This window comes from Mixophyes fleayi, chromosome 8, assembly GCF_038048845.1.
Source record: "Mixophyes fleayi isolate aMixFle1 chromosome 8, aMixFle1.hap1, whole genome shotgun sequence".
NCBI classification, from domain to species: Eukaryota; Metazoa; Chordata; class Amphibia; order Anura; family Limnodynastidae; genus Mixophyes; species Mixophyes fleayi.
Window position 1 is genome coordinate 71,977,911 of NC_134409.1, and position 19,272 is coordinate 71,997,182.

Consider the following 19,272-nt stretch of genomic DNA (forward strand, 5'->3'; position numbering starts at 1 on the left):
ACAAGTCTAGAGTAAAATTCTCCTTTTCTTGGTGTATGCATATCCTTCTCGGGAATCAAACATGGATCACTACGTTCATCCTTAGTGGTCCATAGTTGTCTCTCCCTCAGGCAGTGTAGCACTTGGCACAAACTACTACCTCTGTGTTGCCTTCCTGCCTACATATCCTGATGGGTGGGGGAGGTCATGGGCATTTCCAACCCAGGACCTGACTGGACTAGTTTCCTAATACAGTACAATTGGAAATTCCCAGGTGCCAGTAAGTATGTATGACGTGTATAGAATTTTTTTCAAGCAAAGAAAGATGGCTGAATGCATGCATAGAAACTTGTGTATGTATAATTTTTTTTCTATCAATCACACACCTGATCCACATCAATAATTTGGTCACTACTAACTTTAGGCAGTTAGTACATTGGTAACCTCACACGACAAAAGTCGTGCACGAGTAGAGTAGCAATGGTTACATCTGATGAAACGATTTTGGAAAGTAAATCACAGAATATGCCTTTTTAAATACTAATCTGAGTTTCAATATTATGAACGTGGATAAAGTCAAAGATGTGTGTGGCTAGACGATCCGGACAGCGTCAGCTGTTAATAAAGTGCCACACACAGTATCAAGCTCAGTGTCTGAGACTTGCCATTAGGTGCCCAAACTTTCCGTGTTTGGGTGTGTAAGTCCAGTGGCTTACAGATTTTTATCAATGTTTTCATTGATTGTGGATATTCTTGCCCTTCTTCCAGGGCAAGAGATTCGCAGGCAGCCTTGGTAGATGCCATGTCCGCTCCTTGTTTAAATAAGGTACTAAATGCTTTGCAGCATTTCCAATTTGAAACCTTGGACACCGGCCTTGAAATTCTTTGTGAAAGACCATTCCTTTTCTGGGACCTCCGTTTTTTTTAACTCTTTATGAATTTGACTCCTGCACTCCAGATGAGAATATAACCACTCTTCTAACCGTCCTATTTGCAACCATCCAATGCTGTATGTAGATGGTGTGGGGGGGGGAGGGAATTATATTCTTTACCCTGAAAGCAATGCCATATGTGCAATTCCACATGCATTTTGTTAAATATGCATTTGTAGAACAGATCTATTAAATATTGAGATGTTCCTCTGTGTTGCCTCCTTAAGCAGGTGGATATGCCAATATAGCAGTCCATCTGCCAGGACATGGATAGGTATAAGTGTGCATTACTGCTCCCAGGGTACATGTTCTTGGTAATCCTACCAATACAATAAATACACTGATCAGCAAGATGGCCTGCCTCTCTAGTCCTGGACATATGGCTCATTAAGGGCTCTGCAATCAAGACCCAAACCCAGTTACCAGGTCATGATGATTTTTGGGAGGAAGTTGCATGGAAGGAGATTTGTTTTCTTCAGATGGAGGAGGGTTCGTGGAGATTCTCCTTTTTTCTAGGATTCTTTTTGCAGTTCATACTGACTGGATCAAGTTTTTGACAACTGAGAAACCTCTTCAGTACCTTATGCAGTTCTTAACCAGTGGTCATTCTGTGAAAAGGGCTTTACCAACTCGTAGGATGGTCATAGGAATTTTAAAAAAAATATTATTGGTGATGAAAACCAGGTGGTCCTTTTTATACACTTTCCATTCTAAGGTTCAGGAACAAGGTCCTGTGGCAGTGATCTCTGAGGAACTGGCTTAGGTTAGAGGTCTAGCGACTTTGGTACAGATGTTTGAATCTACTTGGCCCATCTTCCTTACGTAATTGCAGGAGCACGGTACCCCAGTCAGGTCATTAGACAATTTGTGACTCCTTTTCCTAGGAGGAGGGTAAAGTGAGTCCGACATGGAAGATTCCTCTTTAAGCAGAGAAGGCTCTGTAGTTTACTTCCTCCCAAACGACTGTCTTAAAACTCTTCATTTCCATCTTTCTCCCAGTTGGAGGATTTGTTGGTTGAGGCCTGGTTTTCTCTGGATAGGAAGCTCCAGGTGTCCTGCAGGTTGCAGTCCTGTTATCTATCCTCTGTCCCCTGAGGTTATTGTTAAATGGGAAGCGCCTACTATGGTGGCTGCACCTGTTACACGGTTGTATAAGAACGTACAGGTATTGGGGATGGTAAAGACTGTGCAGACCAAGTTTGAGGCAATTTTAAGTCGATTTTCGTGGTAATGGGTGCCTCTTTTAGTCCCCCCTCTGCTTGGATGAAAAAAAAGGCTATGTAACACTGATCTGAGCAGCTTTTAAGAGGGTTTGTCAGCTAGCAAACTAGTCCGTAGTACTCTGTTCTTTTGGTGAAACCACTTCAGATTCAGAGCTACATACCGGGTCAGGAAGCCCTGATTGGGGCACAGATGCCTACCTCTAGTCTCTGCCCATAGGCCTTAAGATAGAGGCCAGGGAGGCTGATGTGTAGTCTTAGGAAGTGCATCAAGAGTCTCCCTTTTTCCTGAGGGTGTTCTTTTTGGGCCAGAGCTTGACAACATTATTAGTGAGGCAACAGTAGGAAAACATAATTTCCTTCCTGTTAATGCTCTAAAGCCTAATGTGTCCAAGTTTTTGCTCCTCTTGTCTCCTACAGGTTGGAGTTGGCACTGTGGTGGGAGCCAGTCTACGCCGATACTGAGTTGTAGTAGTATAAGACACCACAGATAGCCAGGTGAGGGGAATCGTGGTTTTGGGTGTACATGATGGTTGTCCTTGGGTATCTCCCCAGACGGTGGCTTTCCACAGGGATCCTTGCAGGTTGGACAAATGTCTTGCTATGCGAGAGGCCATCCACTCTTGATTTTCTGGAACTGGGATAACCACCCCTAAAGACATTTCTTCTGCACAACTGTCGGGCAGCTACCTGGCCTTCTGAACTTATAGAATCAGATAAAGGTGTGAACAATGTGTTGGCATCCACGACTGCCAGTTTTGGGGGGAAAAGGTGCTTTAAGGTTTTTTGTTTTTTTTCCAGTGCGGTGCTATCTGTGATGGCAGCTTCGCGATATATCCAGAGTCACTCAATGGATGCAGGAGAAAACAGGATTTTTAGATTTGCAGCAAGTTGGCTCGCTTTGAGACCGGCCTGGGGGGCAGATGCCGCCCAGCCTTCCCGCCTGCCTACACTATACCCCAAAGAACTAAAATGAATTTAACATAAGCATAAAAATGTTGCTCTTTGCACTTGAGTTTCAATCTCTAAATCCTATGGTTGAGGGTGGCACTGGATGCTATCCCTTTTATACTTATTTTTTTTGGTTCTTTGTTTTCCGTTATCCTGGTTTCAGTTGTCGTTTGGAGACTGTCAGCTTTTTCTCCCCTATACTCCAGGTTCTGTCCTTGGGGCTTTGTTTGAAAAATACTGTTAAAGTCCTAGGCAGCCATCGGGAGTATAAAACAGGGTGCGCTTTTGCTGGTATCTTTGATGTTACCCAAAAATCCGTTACCGCACTGTACTCCCAGTGTTCCGGTGTCCTTCATTTGGATTCCGAGAGAGTACAAAAATTATATATACATATATATATTTTTTACTGAATAGGGTGGGGATGTAAAGTTTTTGTTTGTTCCTGTTGAACTGTTTAGCAAAATGCATAGTCAATGGCTGTCTTCTTCCCACTCAGGTTAAGCCACTGCTACAAGCAAACAGGTTTGATGAAGAACTGCTTGCAAAGGAAGTTGAGCTTCAGAAAGTGAAAGAACTTCAAAACTTCTCTGAACAAAAAGTTTCAGAAATGGAACACGTACAGAGTCAGGTAATATCAGTTTGCATACTGTGAGTGTACAATACATGTTCTAAGGGTTTGAGCATTCTTCTACTTCATCTGCAGGCTTTAGATTTATGTAACTCAAACTATAAATATGAAAATATTTATTTGGAATGCAATCTTTACACTTTCAAGACATCTTTCAAATTCCACTTCACTGGTGTCCTTTTTAGTGCAGGTCTGTCTTGTTTTCTATTTAGGATGGCAGATATCTAGTTCTGACTGCAAAATTAGCCAGTGCCCATTAGATATGATTGAGAAGTAATGAAAATCCTTGTTTGTGGGTTAAATACCTGAATAGGTACTGTAGTTGAATATTTCAATATCTGTGTGCTGTTATAAATTGTAGTCTAAGTATGACCTCCAGTAAACTGTTTTCTTTATTTAGCTTCAACAAGAGAAAATGCAACTTCAAGAACAGTTGCAAGCAGAGACTGAACTCTGTGCAGAAGCGGAGGAAATGAGAGCTCGTTTAGCAGCCAAAAAGCAGGAATTGGAAGAAATTTTGCATGACTTAGAGTCTCGGGTAGAAGAGGAAGAAGAACGATGCCAGCTCTTGCAAGGAGAGAAGAAAAAAATGCAGCAGAACATTGGGGTATTTTAAAAGCAGAATTAACATGTGTTGTATTTAACATAATAAAGTTATGACTTTTACAGAGTTTGAGGTAACCTCTAAAGGTGATACGAAGGACTTGTGCTATCCCACTCCACCAGGCTTTGTTTTTTTGTTTTACTGGTTTTCAGCAACTAATGCTCATTGACGATTCCTACATGGCACCTGCTGAGTGGCTGGCTCACCCAAGAACTATGTGTATGTGGGCTGGATGCTCAACATATCTCAAAATAAGGCTACTGTGTAGCTGTATACAGTAGCACATAATTTAACATGATTGATATCTCAAACTCTACCATGTTTAGAGCTATAACCAGTCTTTTAGCTTTTTTTTTTTTTTTTTTTTTTTCATATGCTCACATTAGGCATTTATAAATATAAGCATGTCTCCATCTTTATAAAGGGCATCAAAGCACGAAGATTTCTATTTTCAATGGAAATTTTTTACAACCTAGTGCAGCGGTTCCCAAAGTGTGCGCCGCGGCGCTGTCACTGGGGTGCTGCGAGCCACACATAAAAAAAGAGACCGACTTGCCAATCAGTGCGGCGCCGGGACCCAGCAGCCTCCTCTCTCCCGCAGCAGCTGTCACTGACGTCTTTATTCAGTGACAGCTGCTGGAGAGAGGAGGCTGCTGGGTCCCGGCGCCGCGCTGATTGGTAAGTTTCTGTCTTTTTTTTTTTTTTTTTTTTTTTTTGTTTTGCGTGGGGCAGAGTGAAAAGGATGGTGGCAGCGGAGGGGGACAGTGTGGCAGCAGAGGGGGCAGCGTGCCTGGGGGTGGAGGAGGGGGACAGCGTGGCGGAGGAGGGGGACAGCGTGGCAGAGGGGGCAGAGTGCCTGGATGCAGAGGGGGCATTTTTGCATACAACTAAAGTATTTTTGTCGTGACCTAAATACTTCTAAAACAGGACTGCTCAGTAATTATTTTGGAGGGGTGCCTTGAAAAAATTTGGAGACTCTAAGGGTGCCGCGAACTGCAAAAGTTTGGGAACCACTGACCTAGTGCATTCTAATGTTTCAATTTTGTGACTGACTGCTGTAAATATTCATATCTATAGTGAATCAACTGCCTAATATTGTGTAGGTACCCCATCATGCTACCAAAAAAAGCTGTGACCCATCGGTGTATGACTCCCAAGACCTTTGAAGGGGTCCTGTGGTATCCTTTACAAATACATTAGCAGCAGATCCTTTAAGTCTTGTAAGCTGTGAGGTGGGGCTTCCATGGCTCAGACTCTGTTTTTCCAGCACATACCACAGTCTTGATTGGATTGACATCTGGGTAATTTGGAGGTCATGTCTACACCTTGAACGCTGTCATGCTCCTAAAACCATTCCTGAACAATTTTTGCAGTATGGTAGAGCACATTATCCAGCTGAAAGAGGCAATTGCCATCAGAGAATACCATTGCCATGAAAGCATGTACTTGGTTTGCAACAATGTCAAGTAGTATCCACATGAATGCCAGGCCCCAAGATTTCCCAGCAGAATATTGTCCAAAGCATGACAGTCTCTGCTGGCTTGCCTTTTTCCCATAGTGCATCCTAGTACTATTTCTTCCCCAAGTAAACTAAACACACGCACTTGGTCAACCACGTGCTGTAAAAGAAAGTAATTCATCAGACCAGGCCACCTTCTTCCATTGCTCCATGGTCCAGTTCTGGTGCTTATGTGCCCATTGTAGACACTTTTGACAGTGGTCCGCATGGACACTCTGAACGGTCTGCACTAAGCAGCCACATACACAGCAAGCTGCGATGCGCTGTGTTCAGACACCTTTCTATCCTAGCCAGTATTGCCTCTTTCAGCAATTTATGCTACAGTAACTTCTGTGGGATTGGACATGATGGGCTAGCCTGCAATCCCTACTCATCAATGAGCCTTGCGTGCCCATGACCCTGTCACCAGCGCATTGGATGCCCTTCCCTGGAACACTTTTGGTAGGTACTAACCACTGGATACTGGGACCACTCCACAAGACCTGCTGTTTCATAGATACTCCTGACCCAGTCATCTAGTCAACACAATTTGGCTTCTGTCAGTCCCTTGGTTGCTTATACTTGCCATATTTCCTACTTCCAAGACATCTTTAAGAACTGACTGTTCACTTGCTGCCTAATATATCCCACCCCTTGACAAGTGCCAATGTAACGAGATAGTCATTCACATCAATTGTCAGTGGGTTTAATGTCTTGGCTGTTCTGTGTCTCACCACATGATCTACTAGAAAATTTAGTACAAATACAGCAATATTTCATTGTGTATGTTTGTCTCCACTCTAATGTAGGAGCTAGAGGAACAACTAGAGGAGGAAGAAGCAGCCAGGCAGAAACTTCAGCTGGAAAAAGTCACAATTGAAGCAAAAGTTAAGAAGATGGAAGAAGATGTAATTGTTTTGGAAGATCAGGCCAGTAAGCTGAGTAAGGTGAGGATGCTAAATGAGTTTCTAAACTCTTCTGTTGCAGTGCATGGTTAAATTTTGGATACATGAAAGTAATTCCTCCAATACTAACACAAAACCTACTGTATTGACTTTCGCTTGATCTGAATTTATAGGAGAAAAAACTCTTTGAAGAGCGTATTGCAGAATTTACCACCAACCTTGCAGAGGAAGAAGAAAAATCAAAGAGCCTAGCTAAACTCAAAAACAAGCATGAATCGATGATCTCTGACTTAGAAGGTACAAGCTTTACAATTGTAATCTTTAGGGGGGAGGCATATGGTCACACAGATTTAATTTTCTATGGAAACTGTAAAGTGCTAGTGTTCACTAACCTCCGTTGCAATTGGTGTCACTCTACAAATACGAATACTTCTGATCATTATGGGGAAGGTACAGTTACACACCAATCTCAAAATGATTCATATTGTGATTACAAGGGCTACAATAAGAATCTTTAACTTACTGGTACTAAATGTAAGCCGCATGATGAACCAATTGGAGACAGTATACAAAGGGTACACAGGATGAATATCAGCTGTTAGGACAAAGATGCCTCATCTGTTGTAGCTTAAACAATAACCCAGAGTGTAAGCGGCAACACTAGCAACTTAATAAAATGGTCACTTAGAAATATAGGATAATATCATCCTCTTGATAAGGTGCCACAAGATTTCCACGGCACTGTATATATTGCAAACAGTAAAGTAGATAATACAAGGTTTAACAGCACAGAACAATAAATGAGTACTTGGGACTTCAGAATCTCCAGCAAAACCAGTACCAATGTAACTGGAGCAGAAGAAATGAGTATAGACAGAAGGGATGAGCACTGCTCGTGAAGAGCTTACAACCTAAAGGGATGGTAAGCAGACAACAGGTGTAAGGGGGAGTCAGTGGATGGGATCTAGGGCAAGGGGAGCGCGTAAGAGATGAAAGAGTTGGTTAGTAGCATAGTTGGCAGGCTTTTAAGAATAGGTGTTTTCAGTGCCCGTTTGAAGTTGCAGAGACTAGGGAGAGTAGGATAGAACGAGGAAGTTCATTTCAGGGCAGGGGGCAGCCCAGGAGAAATACTGGATTCAGAGCCGTATGTGGTAGTCAGGCAAGAGGCAAGGCGACTGTCTTTGGCCAATCAACGATCCATGCGGAGTGAGAAAGGGCCTTGTAGGTGAGCAGTTTGAAGAGGACTCTGTAGGGGAAAGGGAGTCGGTGTAAGGCGAGGCAGAAGAGTAACACGAGAAGATGAGTCTAGCAGCCGCATTGCATATAGAGTGAGGGGGAGGCCAGTGAGGAGAAGGTTACATTAGTCGAGGGGGAAAAAAAAAGCATGTATGATAGTTTTGGTGGCACCCTGGTTCCGGAAAGACTGAATGCGGGCAGTTTTGCATAATTGGAAGCGACAGGATTGGGCAAGAGTTTGACTGTGGGGGGCAAAGAGAGAGTTGGATAACAGATGAGATGGTGGTATAGTTAGCAGTGATGCAGAGGTCTAGGTGGGAAAGATCTAGGAGGGAAGAGGAGTTTGTTTTTGGTAATGCTAATTTTAAGAAATGGTGAGGACTCCCTGAAAGACATGGTGGAGAGGCAATCTGATACACGAGGGAGGAGGGGAAGACTAAGATCAGGGGAGAAGAGATAGAATTGAATGTCACTGGTGAAAAGGTGATGCTGAAGGAAGTGATGTTCACCCAGTGAGGTTGTGTCTTTGGCCCTCCTCTCTATACACTACCTTGTGGGACTCCTGTTTCCACTTCTGCATCCCCCCCCACCTAGTAGGAGTGATTCGAACCATGCAAAGATGGAGGAAGAGGCCAAAAGAGGTCCAGGATGTGGAGCAGGGAGAAATGGACCCTGGATTTGTCCAAAGGAAGGTCGTTGATGACTTTGGCCAGGGTAGTTTCAGTGGAGAAGGGAGTGGAGGGGGCGGAAGCCAGATTGGTATCAAGGAGGAAGTTGAAAACAGTCCGTTCAAATGCAAAGGGTAGAAGTGAAATGGGGAGGTAGTGAGGTGGGGTCAAGATTGTGTTTGTTTTTTTCCTCTGGTCCCCTTTACTGTTTGCCTAAGTTTAAACCTAAATAGGATATGGGGGAGCCCTAAGGCATGTGGCAAGAAGAAAGTTGTTAGTCACTCTCCTGCACTGTACCCTGGTGTCCCCCAATGGGGCTAGGAGAAACAGATTTTTGCTGCTTATATGAAAATCCATCAAGGCTTGTCCAGTTATTTAACAATTTTCTGGCCACTAAACATTGGTACCATCTGTCTCTGCAGAACGACTGCGTAGAGAGGAAAAGCAACGCCAGGAACTAGAAAAGACCCGGCGCAAATTGGAGGGAGACTCTACAGACTTGCATGATCAGATTGCGGAGCTGCAAGCACAAATTGCTGAACTGAAGATGCAGCTTGCTAAAAAGGAGGAAGAATTGCAGGCTGCTTTAGCAAGGTTAGTATGAATTTTCTCAAAGAAATAAAAAATAGAAGGGACTGGATCAAATATGATAACTTGGCACCCAGAGGTGAGCATCTCTTCTCAGGCGGCACCATCCTAGAGACTACCGAGACTGGTTTCACAAAATCTGGTCTCGATTTTGTTGCCTCCTCCTCTAGTCCTCCAGTCACTTTCTTTTCAAAAATGAAATGCACTGCAGCATCGCTGCCTGCAATGTCAAGGAGTTGCCCACAGAAGCAAGATAATCAGGGGGTGGTGACTGTCCCTTGGAAGTTACCACATAACATCTGCACAAGTGATAAACTGGCAAGTATTGTGATAATGGCAGCTTCTGTGCAGTCAGAACAGGGAAAAAAATAAAACCTCTACAAATACATTCCTCATCTAAACTGAACATTAACATTTTTAGACAGTGGTCAATGTATCCCATACGGACTATATAGAATTATTAATAGAGGGAAATGGCACTTTGGGGGTTTTTGTTTTTTAAATTCTAACTTGTTTTTTTTCTACATTTATAGAGTTGAGGAAGAGGCTTCACAGAAGAACATGGCCCTAAAGAAGATTCGGGAGCTGGAATCACAGATTAGTGAGCTACAGGAAGATCTGGAGTCTGAGAGAGCTGCCCGCAACAAGGCAGACAAACAAAAACGTGATCTTGGAGAGGAACTTGAGGCATTAAAGACAGAACTTGAGGATACGCTGGACTCAACTGCAACACAGCAAGAACTCCGGTATTAACAGCTTGAAGGAACATTGCATGTGTTATAATTTAATGATATACATCTGATTTCCAGCACCTAAATCTGCAATAAAACTTACTATGCACAATCATGTCGTTCTCAGAACAAAGCGGGAGCAAGAGGTAAATCAGCTGAAGAAAAATTTGGATGAGGAAGCTCGAGTACATGAAGTGCAAATACAGGAGCTCAGACAAAAACATGTACAAGCTGTTGAGGACCTCTCTGAGCAGCTGGAGCAGACAAAACGGGTGAGAGGCAGTAACAAACAAAGATCCTGGCCTACTTTTGGTGACCATCAGGAAACTAGTGTCTTCAATAAGTCAGGTTTTATTTTTTTGGGGGGTGTATTGTAGTCATGGTAATGTCTAACACATGATTATCTTCAGATAATTACTGGATAGGCTTACTCTGCCACATTGCTCTGCTAAATTTATGGGAGTTGAGTACCAGCTTGTTGGAGGGTTCTCTCTGTAGACATCCACAAACCTGCATGTGTACATGCAGGTAGCTTAAAATAAACAACTTTGCATGCTTATATTATACATACAAATTTTGGTTTGGTGAGTGTTTATGTAATATTGTTGTATTCTCCCACCATTTAGAATTTTCCAGTATTTATTTATTTATTCACTACTGTTTATGCAAGTGATGCTCTTGTATACAGTATACTAGCACTGTGTTCATCTGATATTCCTCTTATTTACACCAGCACACTGCCATCCTTTCATGATTACTTCCAGAATTGCAACATAAACTCCATAACTATTTACACAGTATTGAACCATTGATGGAAGCCCTGTTCCCTGAAAACGCACACTAATACTGTGAACTTACACTGTATTTGATTTAGTACCAGCTTCACTCCCTCAACTTTTCTTTTGACACTGCTTCTCGTGCAGTTCTGTAGTTTCATAAACTTATTGTATGAGGTATGCTGGACAACTGGTTGTTGCCACACCATACCCTGCACATTTAATATACACAGAATCCAGTTGGGCTACTTATTGTTGTGAATGGCAGCAACTAGAGTAAACAGTGCATTCGTGCAATGAATGTCAACTGCTGGTAATAGGGACTCTGAAAGGACAATGAAACACTCCAGTTATCTGCCTATGATATCACATAGGCACAGCACCTATGCAATATCACAGATGTTGAAGTTCACCTATGTTTCAGTATGGGGCTATATTGTCAGATAAATGTAAACTGAAATGTTTTGCTTGTAGTAATCACTATAAGTGTATATAATGAAGCAATATGTAGGTGTCCTAGGAATAATAGGGAAACGCACAACATTCATATTTATTAGAAAAGGGTAAAACCAAAAAATAAAAGCTTAATTGCCATCCTTTACTGTTGGTAAGAAGTAAACTAAGAAAGTGGGTTTACTGTTGAAATGTGCTTTAAAAATGAATAAATGTTCCTCTTAGGTGAAAGGAAACTTGGAAAAGGCCAAACAGGCTCTGGAGAGTGAGCGCAATGAACTAGCAAATGAGGTGAAGGGTCTTCTGCAGGGTAAGGGAGACTCTGAGCATAAGCGAAAGAAAGCTGAAGTACAGCTCCAGGAACTGCAAGTAAAAGTTACGGAGGTGGACAGAGCACGGGTAGAACTGGTTGAAAAAGCCAACAGACTGCAGGTGAGCTGTCAATACCTATACTATTCTGTATAAAAAAAGATACTCTGAACCTTTTTTAAATTTTTTTTTTTTGTAATTGTTGAAATTTCAGGTGGAGTTGGACAATGTTACAGGTCTTCTTTCCCAAGCAGACAGCAAATCTATCAAACTTGCCAAAGACTTCTCTACATTGGAATCTCAATTTCAAGACACTCAGGTTTGTGTGTGTTTAAGCTCCGTCAATGTTTACATGTTTCATAGTGATGGTGAATATATCTTGTGTATCCTCTACTGTAAATGTTGAGGTCATTGGACGTTACCAATGCATTCCATGACCTTATAAATGCACAAGGTTTGAGGTCCAATTTATTTTTACATAGACCACAAACATCCCTAAATATGATCCTTTATTAAATGGCAGCACAAATGTTAAAACCCTTTCAAATAAAATATCTTTAGACCAAATTGTATAAACTTTTTCTGATTGAATATTTAAGACTATGCCAGTAAAAGTTCTATTCCGACAAGTTTTTTACCCAGGTATGGTCTTTGGCTTTTGTAGCTGTACTGAAATACTATTTTGAACCATTTAAGTTTTATTTATTTATTTTTTCTATTTAAGCTGCCATACAATAGAAAAATTATTTATCTACAGTTATTCCCTGTCAAGCATATTATATTTATCTATGGAACTGTACTGTATCATTCATCTAGGTTACACTGCTTAACCTTTGGTATAGGAGGGTGCCATGCTTAGAATATGACACTACTTCACTAAAAACTTGTTAGGACTTTACTCTCCCTCTATGCCCCTCCACAGAAATTTGTATTTTGTCTAGCATTTCATTTTTTTTCTCATTCATTCCGTTTGGGGGACACAGCTTTGCCACAAGGTATAGAGGGTGTTTTGCTGGGATTAAGACACTGCTACAACTAAATACTTGTCTGGCCAGCACTTCCCCCTCCTGTATGGACACTCTTCAGGTTTTGTTTTGATTGGGTGGGTTGTGCCTAAGGAGTAGGGCACTTTTTTAGTTTTTCACCATGGTGCTGCATTTTCCAGGTGCCCCTCTTATTTTGAGAGGGGGACTTGGCATAGAGCACAGTGATGTCAAGATTGTACAGCCATAACTGCTCTCATACCAACGGCAGTGCCGGATAGTCAGCTTAATATTAGTTTACAATAGTGATAGCCACTGTAACTATAGGCAACGGGTTTGGATGAGTGAGAAATTGGATGTTCTCTTGGAGAACATCGTTGCATGAGAATGGGGTCAGCGCTTTGTCACTTCCACAATTTCAATGTTCTGGCTCCTGGAGAAGGGTCGGCTGCGCAGATCAGCGACCAGGATCTGCATTTTGTGGACAGTGCATCATCGGCCTGCATTTGGTAGTTTCGGCATACATGAGCCAGGGCTGACTGTGATCTCCCTATTTACTGAGCACATGGTGTCTTTGCTAAAGAGCAGAGGCACGACTGTCAGTGTTGGACCTTCAGGAAGCTCTACACAAGATTGGGCTGAATCTAGGGGAGGAGGTGCTTTTGTGTACGAGCAGTAGCACTTTTGCTTGTAGCCATGTTGTTCCTCTGCATGTGGAAAGTTGTTTTGTTTTTGTTTATTTTTTACTGCGAAATAGCCTGTGTCTGCTATTGTGTGAATGTGCGCTCATCCAACTATTTCATATAATATTTACTGTTGCTGTACTCTGTTCAAACAGTGCGTTAAATTCAGTACTATGCATGTAACGGTTAACTTGAACCAGTGTCCAACACACTGCAGCAGTCTCCCGCTCTTAGTGCAGGAGTCTATCTGCAAGAGAGTAGCACACAGCCTCAACCAACCTGGCTACTGTGCACAGGGGCGGATCTAGGCAATTGCTCTACCCAGGGCGATTTTAGGGGGTGGGGGGCGATTTAGACCCGCCCCTTTCTGATTTCTAAGGCTGCCGGCGGCTGCACAGTATGTGCTGGTCCGTTTGACAGTGTGCTGCCCGGCTATTGCCCTGATCGCCACTGGCTGTGCAGAACTTCTGTCTTGTTGCCTGGGGGGGACCTGACCGCAGAGTACACTTAGCAGGGGAGACAGGCAGCCACAGTAGATCTCTGGATCAGCATAGATGTGGATGCGCTCACTCCAGTGGGTTCTTGACATGCGTCTGAGACATTGTATAATGAAGCTTTCTATTCCTCATGGTGAGTAGATGGGGAGAGGGCCCTCTCCTTCCACCTTTTTGGCACATTTCCTCAATGGAGGCGCCATTTTCACTCCTGCCTGTCTCCATTGCTGTTCTTTCCACACTGTTATACATATGCAACAAATGGCGGAGCCAGCCTTGGACAAGGCGCTAGCTGAGTCCTACGCAAAACTGAAAAGGGATGCAGCGCTTACTGAGGAAGTGGGTACACTTATTCTTTCTACCTTTTCCCATAGCAGCTAATTCTGCAACAGATTTTCTAGGGAGGATCGCCCCCACCCCCGAGTCTAAATTTTTGGAGATTTAGAATCTAAATTATTCAGGAGGAAGGTGAGATCCAAGGGGATGCTGATTATAAGGACCTGACTGGATGGGAGGATGAATGTTTCAGTAGACAGGGGGTTGGGGACTTGATTTTAGGGGTCAGGCCCTTGATATTCTGTATGTGGAACTGTTGGTTACCGACATCTTCCTTCCTCACCACAGTTAGTTGCTGCCAGGCCTGTAAGTGATAAAATCCTCTTATCTAGGACTGCCAGGTTCTGAGGAGAATTCAGGCTTCCTCAAGTGGACATTATAATGACAAACAGGAATGCCAATGTACTGTGGGTCTTCTCTGCACAAAGCTCCAGGGAAGAGCAAATGGATCTGACATTTCCATGGAGATCTGAAAGGAGAAGTAATAGCAAGCTGCCTTTTCTGTCCATGGCTCCCCATATCCTAGGAGTTGCTCCAGGAGCAACCATGGCCTCTGCCTCTTCAGCCAAGTTTCCTACACACAGATCACATTCATCCTAATCCAGAGAAGCTAGCTTTAATGGTATGGAGGTTTTGATGGAATTGCCTAAGAAGGGAGTTTAAGAGTGTGCCGATTACTTCCTTTGAAAAACTAGGCAATTCCAGATTCTGTAATGGGTTTGAAGAAGTTAATCACCTGGTCACACTAATTTCAATTCTACTGCAGCGATTATTCCACAAGTTCTTGACCCGACTTTATATTCTAGTGCGGAGCAAGTCAATTATTTTTATAACTGAAACCCAGTACAAGAGAGACAAAAAGGGACAATCATAGAGGAGGATTCAGACTTCAGAGAATTTTTGGTGCCCAAGCTCCATAATGCACGTCATATAACCCTATGGTTCCAGTGCACTGCCCCGCCCCCCAATTGATTTGAGAAAAATGTCTTGTTTGTAGATGAACTCTTGAAAGTCTCAGTGGGATCTGTCACTGTGGAATCATATTAATACTACTTATTGGCTAGTTTCTTACTGTTGTATAGGAAGTTTAAGTTGTATGTTTTCTCTAAATACAAAAGTGTGAAGATAAATATGCCATTTCTTAACTTGTTGCCTAAAGGTGATTTTACTTGTCAGATTTTAGTATGTGATAGACACGTGAAGCATGTTAATCATATTTCTGATTTTTATATGGTTCTATTTAAGAAAAGATTAGTACAGTTCACGAACACATCAAGCGGTCTTGTTTGTTTCTAAAGTTGGCAATAGCTTCTAAACAAAAATGTCTTCTCCTATATCAAAATGTAAAGCAACTTGGTAAACACTATGCCTGGGTTTTTGTTCCACTAGGAACTCTTACAAGAAGAAACCCGTCAAAAGCTGAGCCTAAGTACAAAACTTAAGCAAATTGAAGATGAGAAAAATGGCTTCCTGGAACAGCTAGAGGAAGAGGAGGAAGCAAAGAGAAACTTGGTGAAACAGATCTCCACACTGCAATCTCAGGTGTGTGAGAGGAGAATTCAGTGGAGCATGGGATGTAATTTCCACTGTATTGTCTCATGAGTTTGCATGCACAGTACAGTGTTAATTAGTCGGTACAATTTTATCCAGAGGAGCAGAAAACACTTGGTAACCTATAAATGGTAGTTTTGTGATCATAGTTTAGATAAGTCAAATTTCTAGCTGTATTTCATGCATGAAAGATCTCCAACTCCAGAGCTGGAATTTGGCTTCACTACTTCCGTCACTCAAAAGGGTTTCTGTGCCAGGACTACCATTACTTTCTATACTGTTTAAGGAAACATTTTCTGTCATTTGCAGTGGTTAATCTTATTTTCCGTTTCCTATAAAGAGTCCAGAGGGAAAAGCTTTATAATAACTAATTGTAGATGTAGATTAGTCTACTAATTTGGTGTCAAGAGCCAAATGACCAGATTTGTTAATTCGGGGGTTCTGAATTGCCAACATTCACTTTGGTCTCATAAATGCTGTACAACCTGCTTGTGACACTACCCTATGCTGCATATTTTGAAAATTCCTGTGTATTATTAGATGGCAGAGATGAAAAAACGGATGGAGGAGAGTTCTGGCGCACTGGAAACTGTTGAGGAGCTGAAGAAGAAATTGCAGAAAGATGTGGAAACTACACATCAACAATATGAGGAGAAGTCTGCTGCTTATGATAAGCTTGAGAAGACAAAGACAAGACTGCAGCAGGAGCTTGATGATATTGGCGTGGATCTTGATCACCAGCGCCAGATTGTTTCCAACCTGGAGAAGAAGCAGAAAAAGTTTGATCAGGTACCTTTAAACTAAGTTATACTTCCATAGAGTTTTCTCTTAGTCTGGTCTCTAACGAATCCTGTTCTGTTTATGCATTACTTTAAAAAAATAAACAAATAAATATGGCTTTACACCCAACAGATTTTGGGGTGCATGGATGTAGCTTGTGGTATGAACGCATTTGCTGAATTCCAGTTCTCAAGTTTTAGTTTCACTGGTTTGAGGAATGCTCTGCATGAACATTAACTGTTGATGTCTCTTCCAGTTCCCTTGAATGCAATGTTCTAGCAATTTTGAGCGTTTAGCAAAAGGTTTAAAACAAAACACCTAGTCATTTTGATTCTGGAAGCATATAAATCTTTATGGGTTCGGTGTTTAGGACACAAGATGCATTCAACTTTGAAATTCATTCCAGGGTTGATGATGTAGCTTATTTTGCTACATAAATATCGGTATTACATTGAGAATGTAATTAGAAAATTGTACGAACCATATTACAATGTATCAGGCTTTAGTTGATATCAATTTTTATCCTTGTTTTGTTTTTAATGTTAGTTACTTGGTGAGGAGAAAAGTATTTCTGCTAAATATGCTGAAGAACGTGACCGTGCAGAAGCTGAGGCTCGTGAGAAAGAAACCAAAGCTCTAGCCTTGGCCCGCTTCTTGGAAGAGTCCCTGGAGGCTAAGGCTGAATTGGAGAGACTCAACAAGCAACTGCGAACTGAGATGGAGGACTTGGTCAGCTCAAAGGATGATGTTGGAAAGAATGTAAGTATAAGCAGTTTTGTGTGGTGGGGGTAGGGGGTGTAGTGTGTTGTTTTTTTTTTTTTTTGTTTGTTTTTTTTTGGGTTTTTTTTTTTTTTTTTTTTTAGACATTTTATGAGTTTTCTGATTTTTACCAGTTCTCTAAGCAAATCTGTAGACCATCAGTACAATCATAAATTGTTCAGGCTGGAGTCTGGAGAAGTGTTGGCAATACGATTTTACAAATAGTAGTTTGAAATTCCCAGTAGATAACATTTGGGGAAAACTGTTTAAAGTTAATCCTGCTAGGTCTGCCTTGTGTCTTAAAAACCAATAAGACTGCCCGCAGTACTTAATCATTATCTGCAGTCATTGTATCCTGATTCTTGTTACTCTTTAGGGAAAGCTTATTCTCCCTACTCTGTAAATGGGGATTGCCCTACATAACTTCCCCCACTACATACTGGTTGAGGTGAAGAGCCCTGTATTGCCTTTCCTGGGGGCCTTTCTAATTAGTTCAACCATTTTAAAAGCGGCCAGGAGTGCTGCTGCATGAGTCTAACTCCTTGGCTACAGGGAGTAGTGGGGAGGTATTGGTGTTATTGTTTAGGGGTTACTTATATTGGCTTGTCTATGCATTTACATATCCTGGTGTGTGCAACGGTTTGTCCCTTTAATTTTTTCTTTCTTTCTGTTTATATCTGGGAAGAGCCATTTTACTAGGGCTAAGGCTAGTGGTGTGCCAGTACCAAAATTTTTTGCTTGCTCCAATTGTCATGCCAAATTGCCTTGCGCCCAGTCAGGGCAGATGCACTGTGCGGCATGTGTTCCCGAGGTCCAGCAGCCACGCGCCTGTATAAGCTTACACAGCTTGCTGTGTGAACTAGAGGAAGGGGCAGAGGGCTTTGAGTCTGATAGACCCATATCAGAACTGTTCACCTTGGTGGAGCACATTTGCACAGCCTCTGAGTAGCTTGGAAAGGCTGCCATACATATAGGGCTCATTGGGACCGGGTTTTTAGCCCCCGCCATTACGGTGTGCTTTGCCCTATGGCGGCTGACCTGAGGCGGACACAGTCCGGTCTCCGTAATTTTTTCAGGGAGGTCCTTTTTTTGGTCCTGAGCTGGAAGAAAGAGCATTTATCTTGCAGTTAATCTGCCTTGGGCCCAAGGGACCTAGGATTTAGTTATTTTGTCCCTGTGGGGAAGGTAAAAGGTTAGGCCTCAAAAGCTCAGCCTTCTACCCCAAGTGGTGGGATTCAGAGAGGTGGACAATGGATGTCTAGAGATCCAGGGCTTTCTAAGTCATCTGACCAATAATCTGCATGATGGGCAAGTTACCAACTCATTCCTGTGGTGGGAGCCTGTCTCCTTTTCTGGAACCAGTAGTTTTGTTCCACCACAGAAACCTCGGTAAGAGGCATAATCAGCCAGGGGTTTATAATGGATCTCCAGGCTTCCCTTCACTGGCACTGCTTCTCCACCCTGCTTCCTTAAAAACCTGTGAAGTGACTGGCTCTACGAGAAGCCATTCAGTCCCTCATTTTGGCAGGGGTTGTTCTTGCTAAGCCAGACAAAGGTTTGGGGTTTTACTCAAATTTCTTCCTGGACCAGAAGCCGGTCTGCTGCTTCCAGCCTATTCTGAACCTGACATCCCTAAACCCACAGTTGAGTGGATGGGTTCAGAATGAGGGCTTTATAGTCAGTCATCAACTGCATGGAATGGGACAAGTTCATGGTATCAATGGCATGTACCTCCATATTCCAATCTGGGAGGAGCATCTGTTCCTTTTTAGATTCGCTGTTCAAAAACATCAGTTTTGAGTTCTACCCTTCAGACTGGCAACAGCACTAAGGATGTTCACCACAATTATGGCAGTGATGGTGGCCCTTTGATCCAGAGAGGTGACTGTCATCCTTTTGTCTTGACTATCTGCTGATCAGTAAGAGTTCTCTGGCCATCAGTCTCGTGTTCTGGTGACCAACGGCTGTTGAAATCACATTGCTGGATTATCGCCTTCAGGAAGTCTAGTCTGAGCCCTTCCCAAGGATGATTTTTCTGGGCCTTCTGTCTCATACCGGTCCTCTGGCAGAAACATATATTGCTGACTAGATACACTCTACAGGGACAGGTGAAGTTCCTGTTAGCTCGCAGGCATCTGTAAAGATGGTGATGACGGTTCTGGGAAAGATGGTGTTCACTTTTTGAAGAAACTGATGTTTGCGCAATTC

At 42.5% G+C, this 19,272-nt stretch overlaps 1 protein-coding gene across 2 annotated transcripts in view; it reads left to right on the forward strand.

Moving 5' to 3' along the window:
• MYH9 (myosin heavy chain 9) overlaps positions 1-19,272 on the forward strand; it is a 63,933-nt gene that overhangs the window by 31,874 nt on the left and 12,787 nt on the right. For both annotated transcript variants that reach the window (XM_075182712.1, XM_075182713.1), the window contains exons 21-32: positions 3,579-3,710; positions 4,111-4,317; positions 6,622-6,759; positions 6,891-7,014; positions 9,044-9,215; positions 9,743-9,955; positions 10,068-10,212; positions 11,395-11,601; positions 11,693-11,797; positions 15,364-15,516; positions 16,066-16,314; positions 16,852-17,064. In XM_075182712.1, the coding sequence (XP_075038813.1) occupies positions 3,579-3,710; positions 4,111-4,317; positions 6,622-6,759; positions 6,891-7,014; positions 9,044-9,215; positions 9,743-9,955; positions 10,068-10,212; positions 11,395-11,601; positions 11,693-11,797; positions 15,364-15,516; positions 16,066-16,314; positions 16,852-17,064 (2,058 nt within the window). The remainder of the gene's footprint in view (positions 1-3,578; positions 3,711-4,110; positions 4,318-6,621; positions 6,760-6,890; positions 7,015-9,043; positions 9,216-9,742; positions 9,956-10,067; positions 10,213-11,394; positions 11,602-11,692; positions 11,798-15,363; positions 15,517-16,065; positions 16,315-16,851; positions 17,065-19,272) is intronic.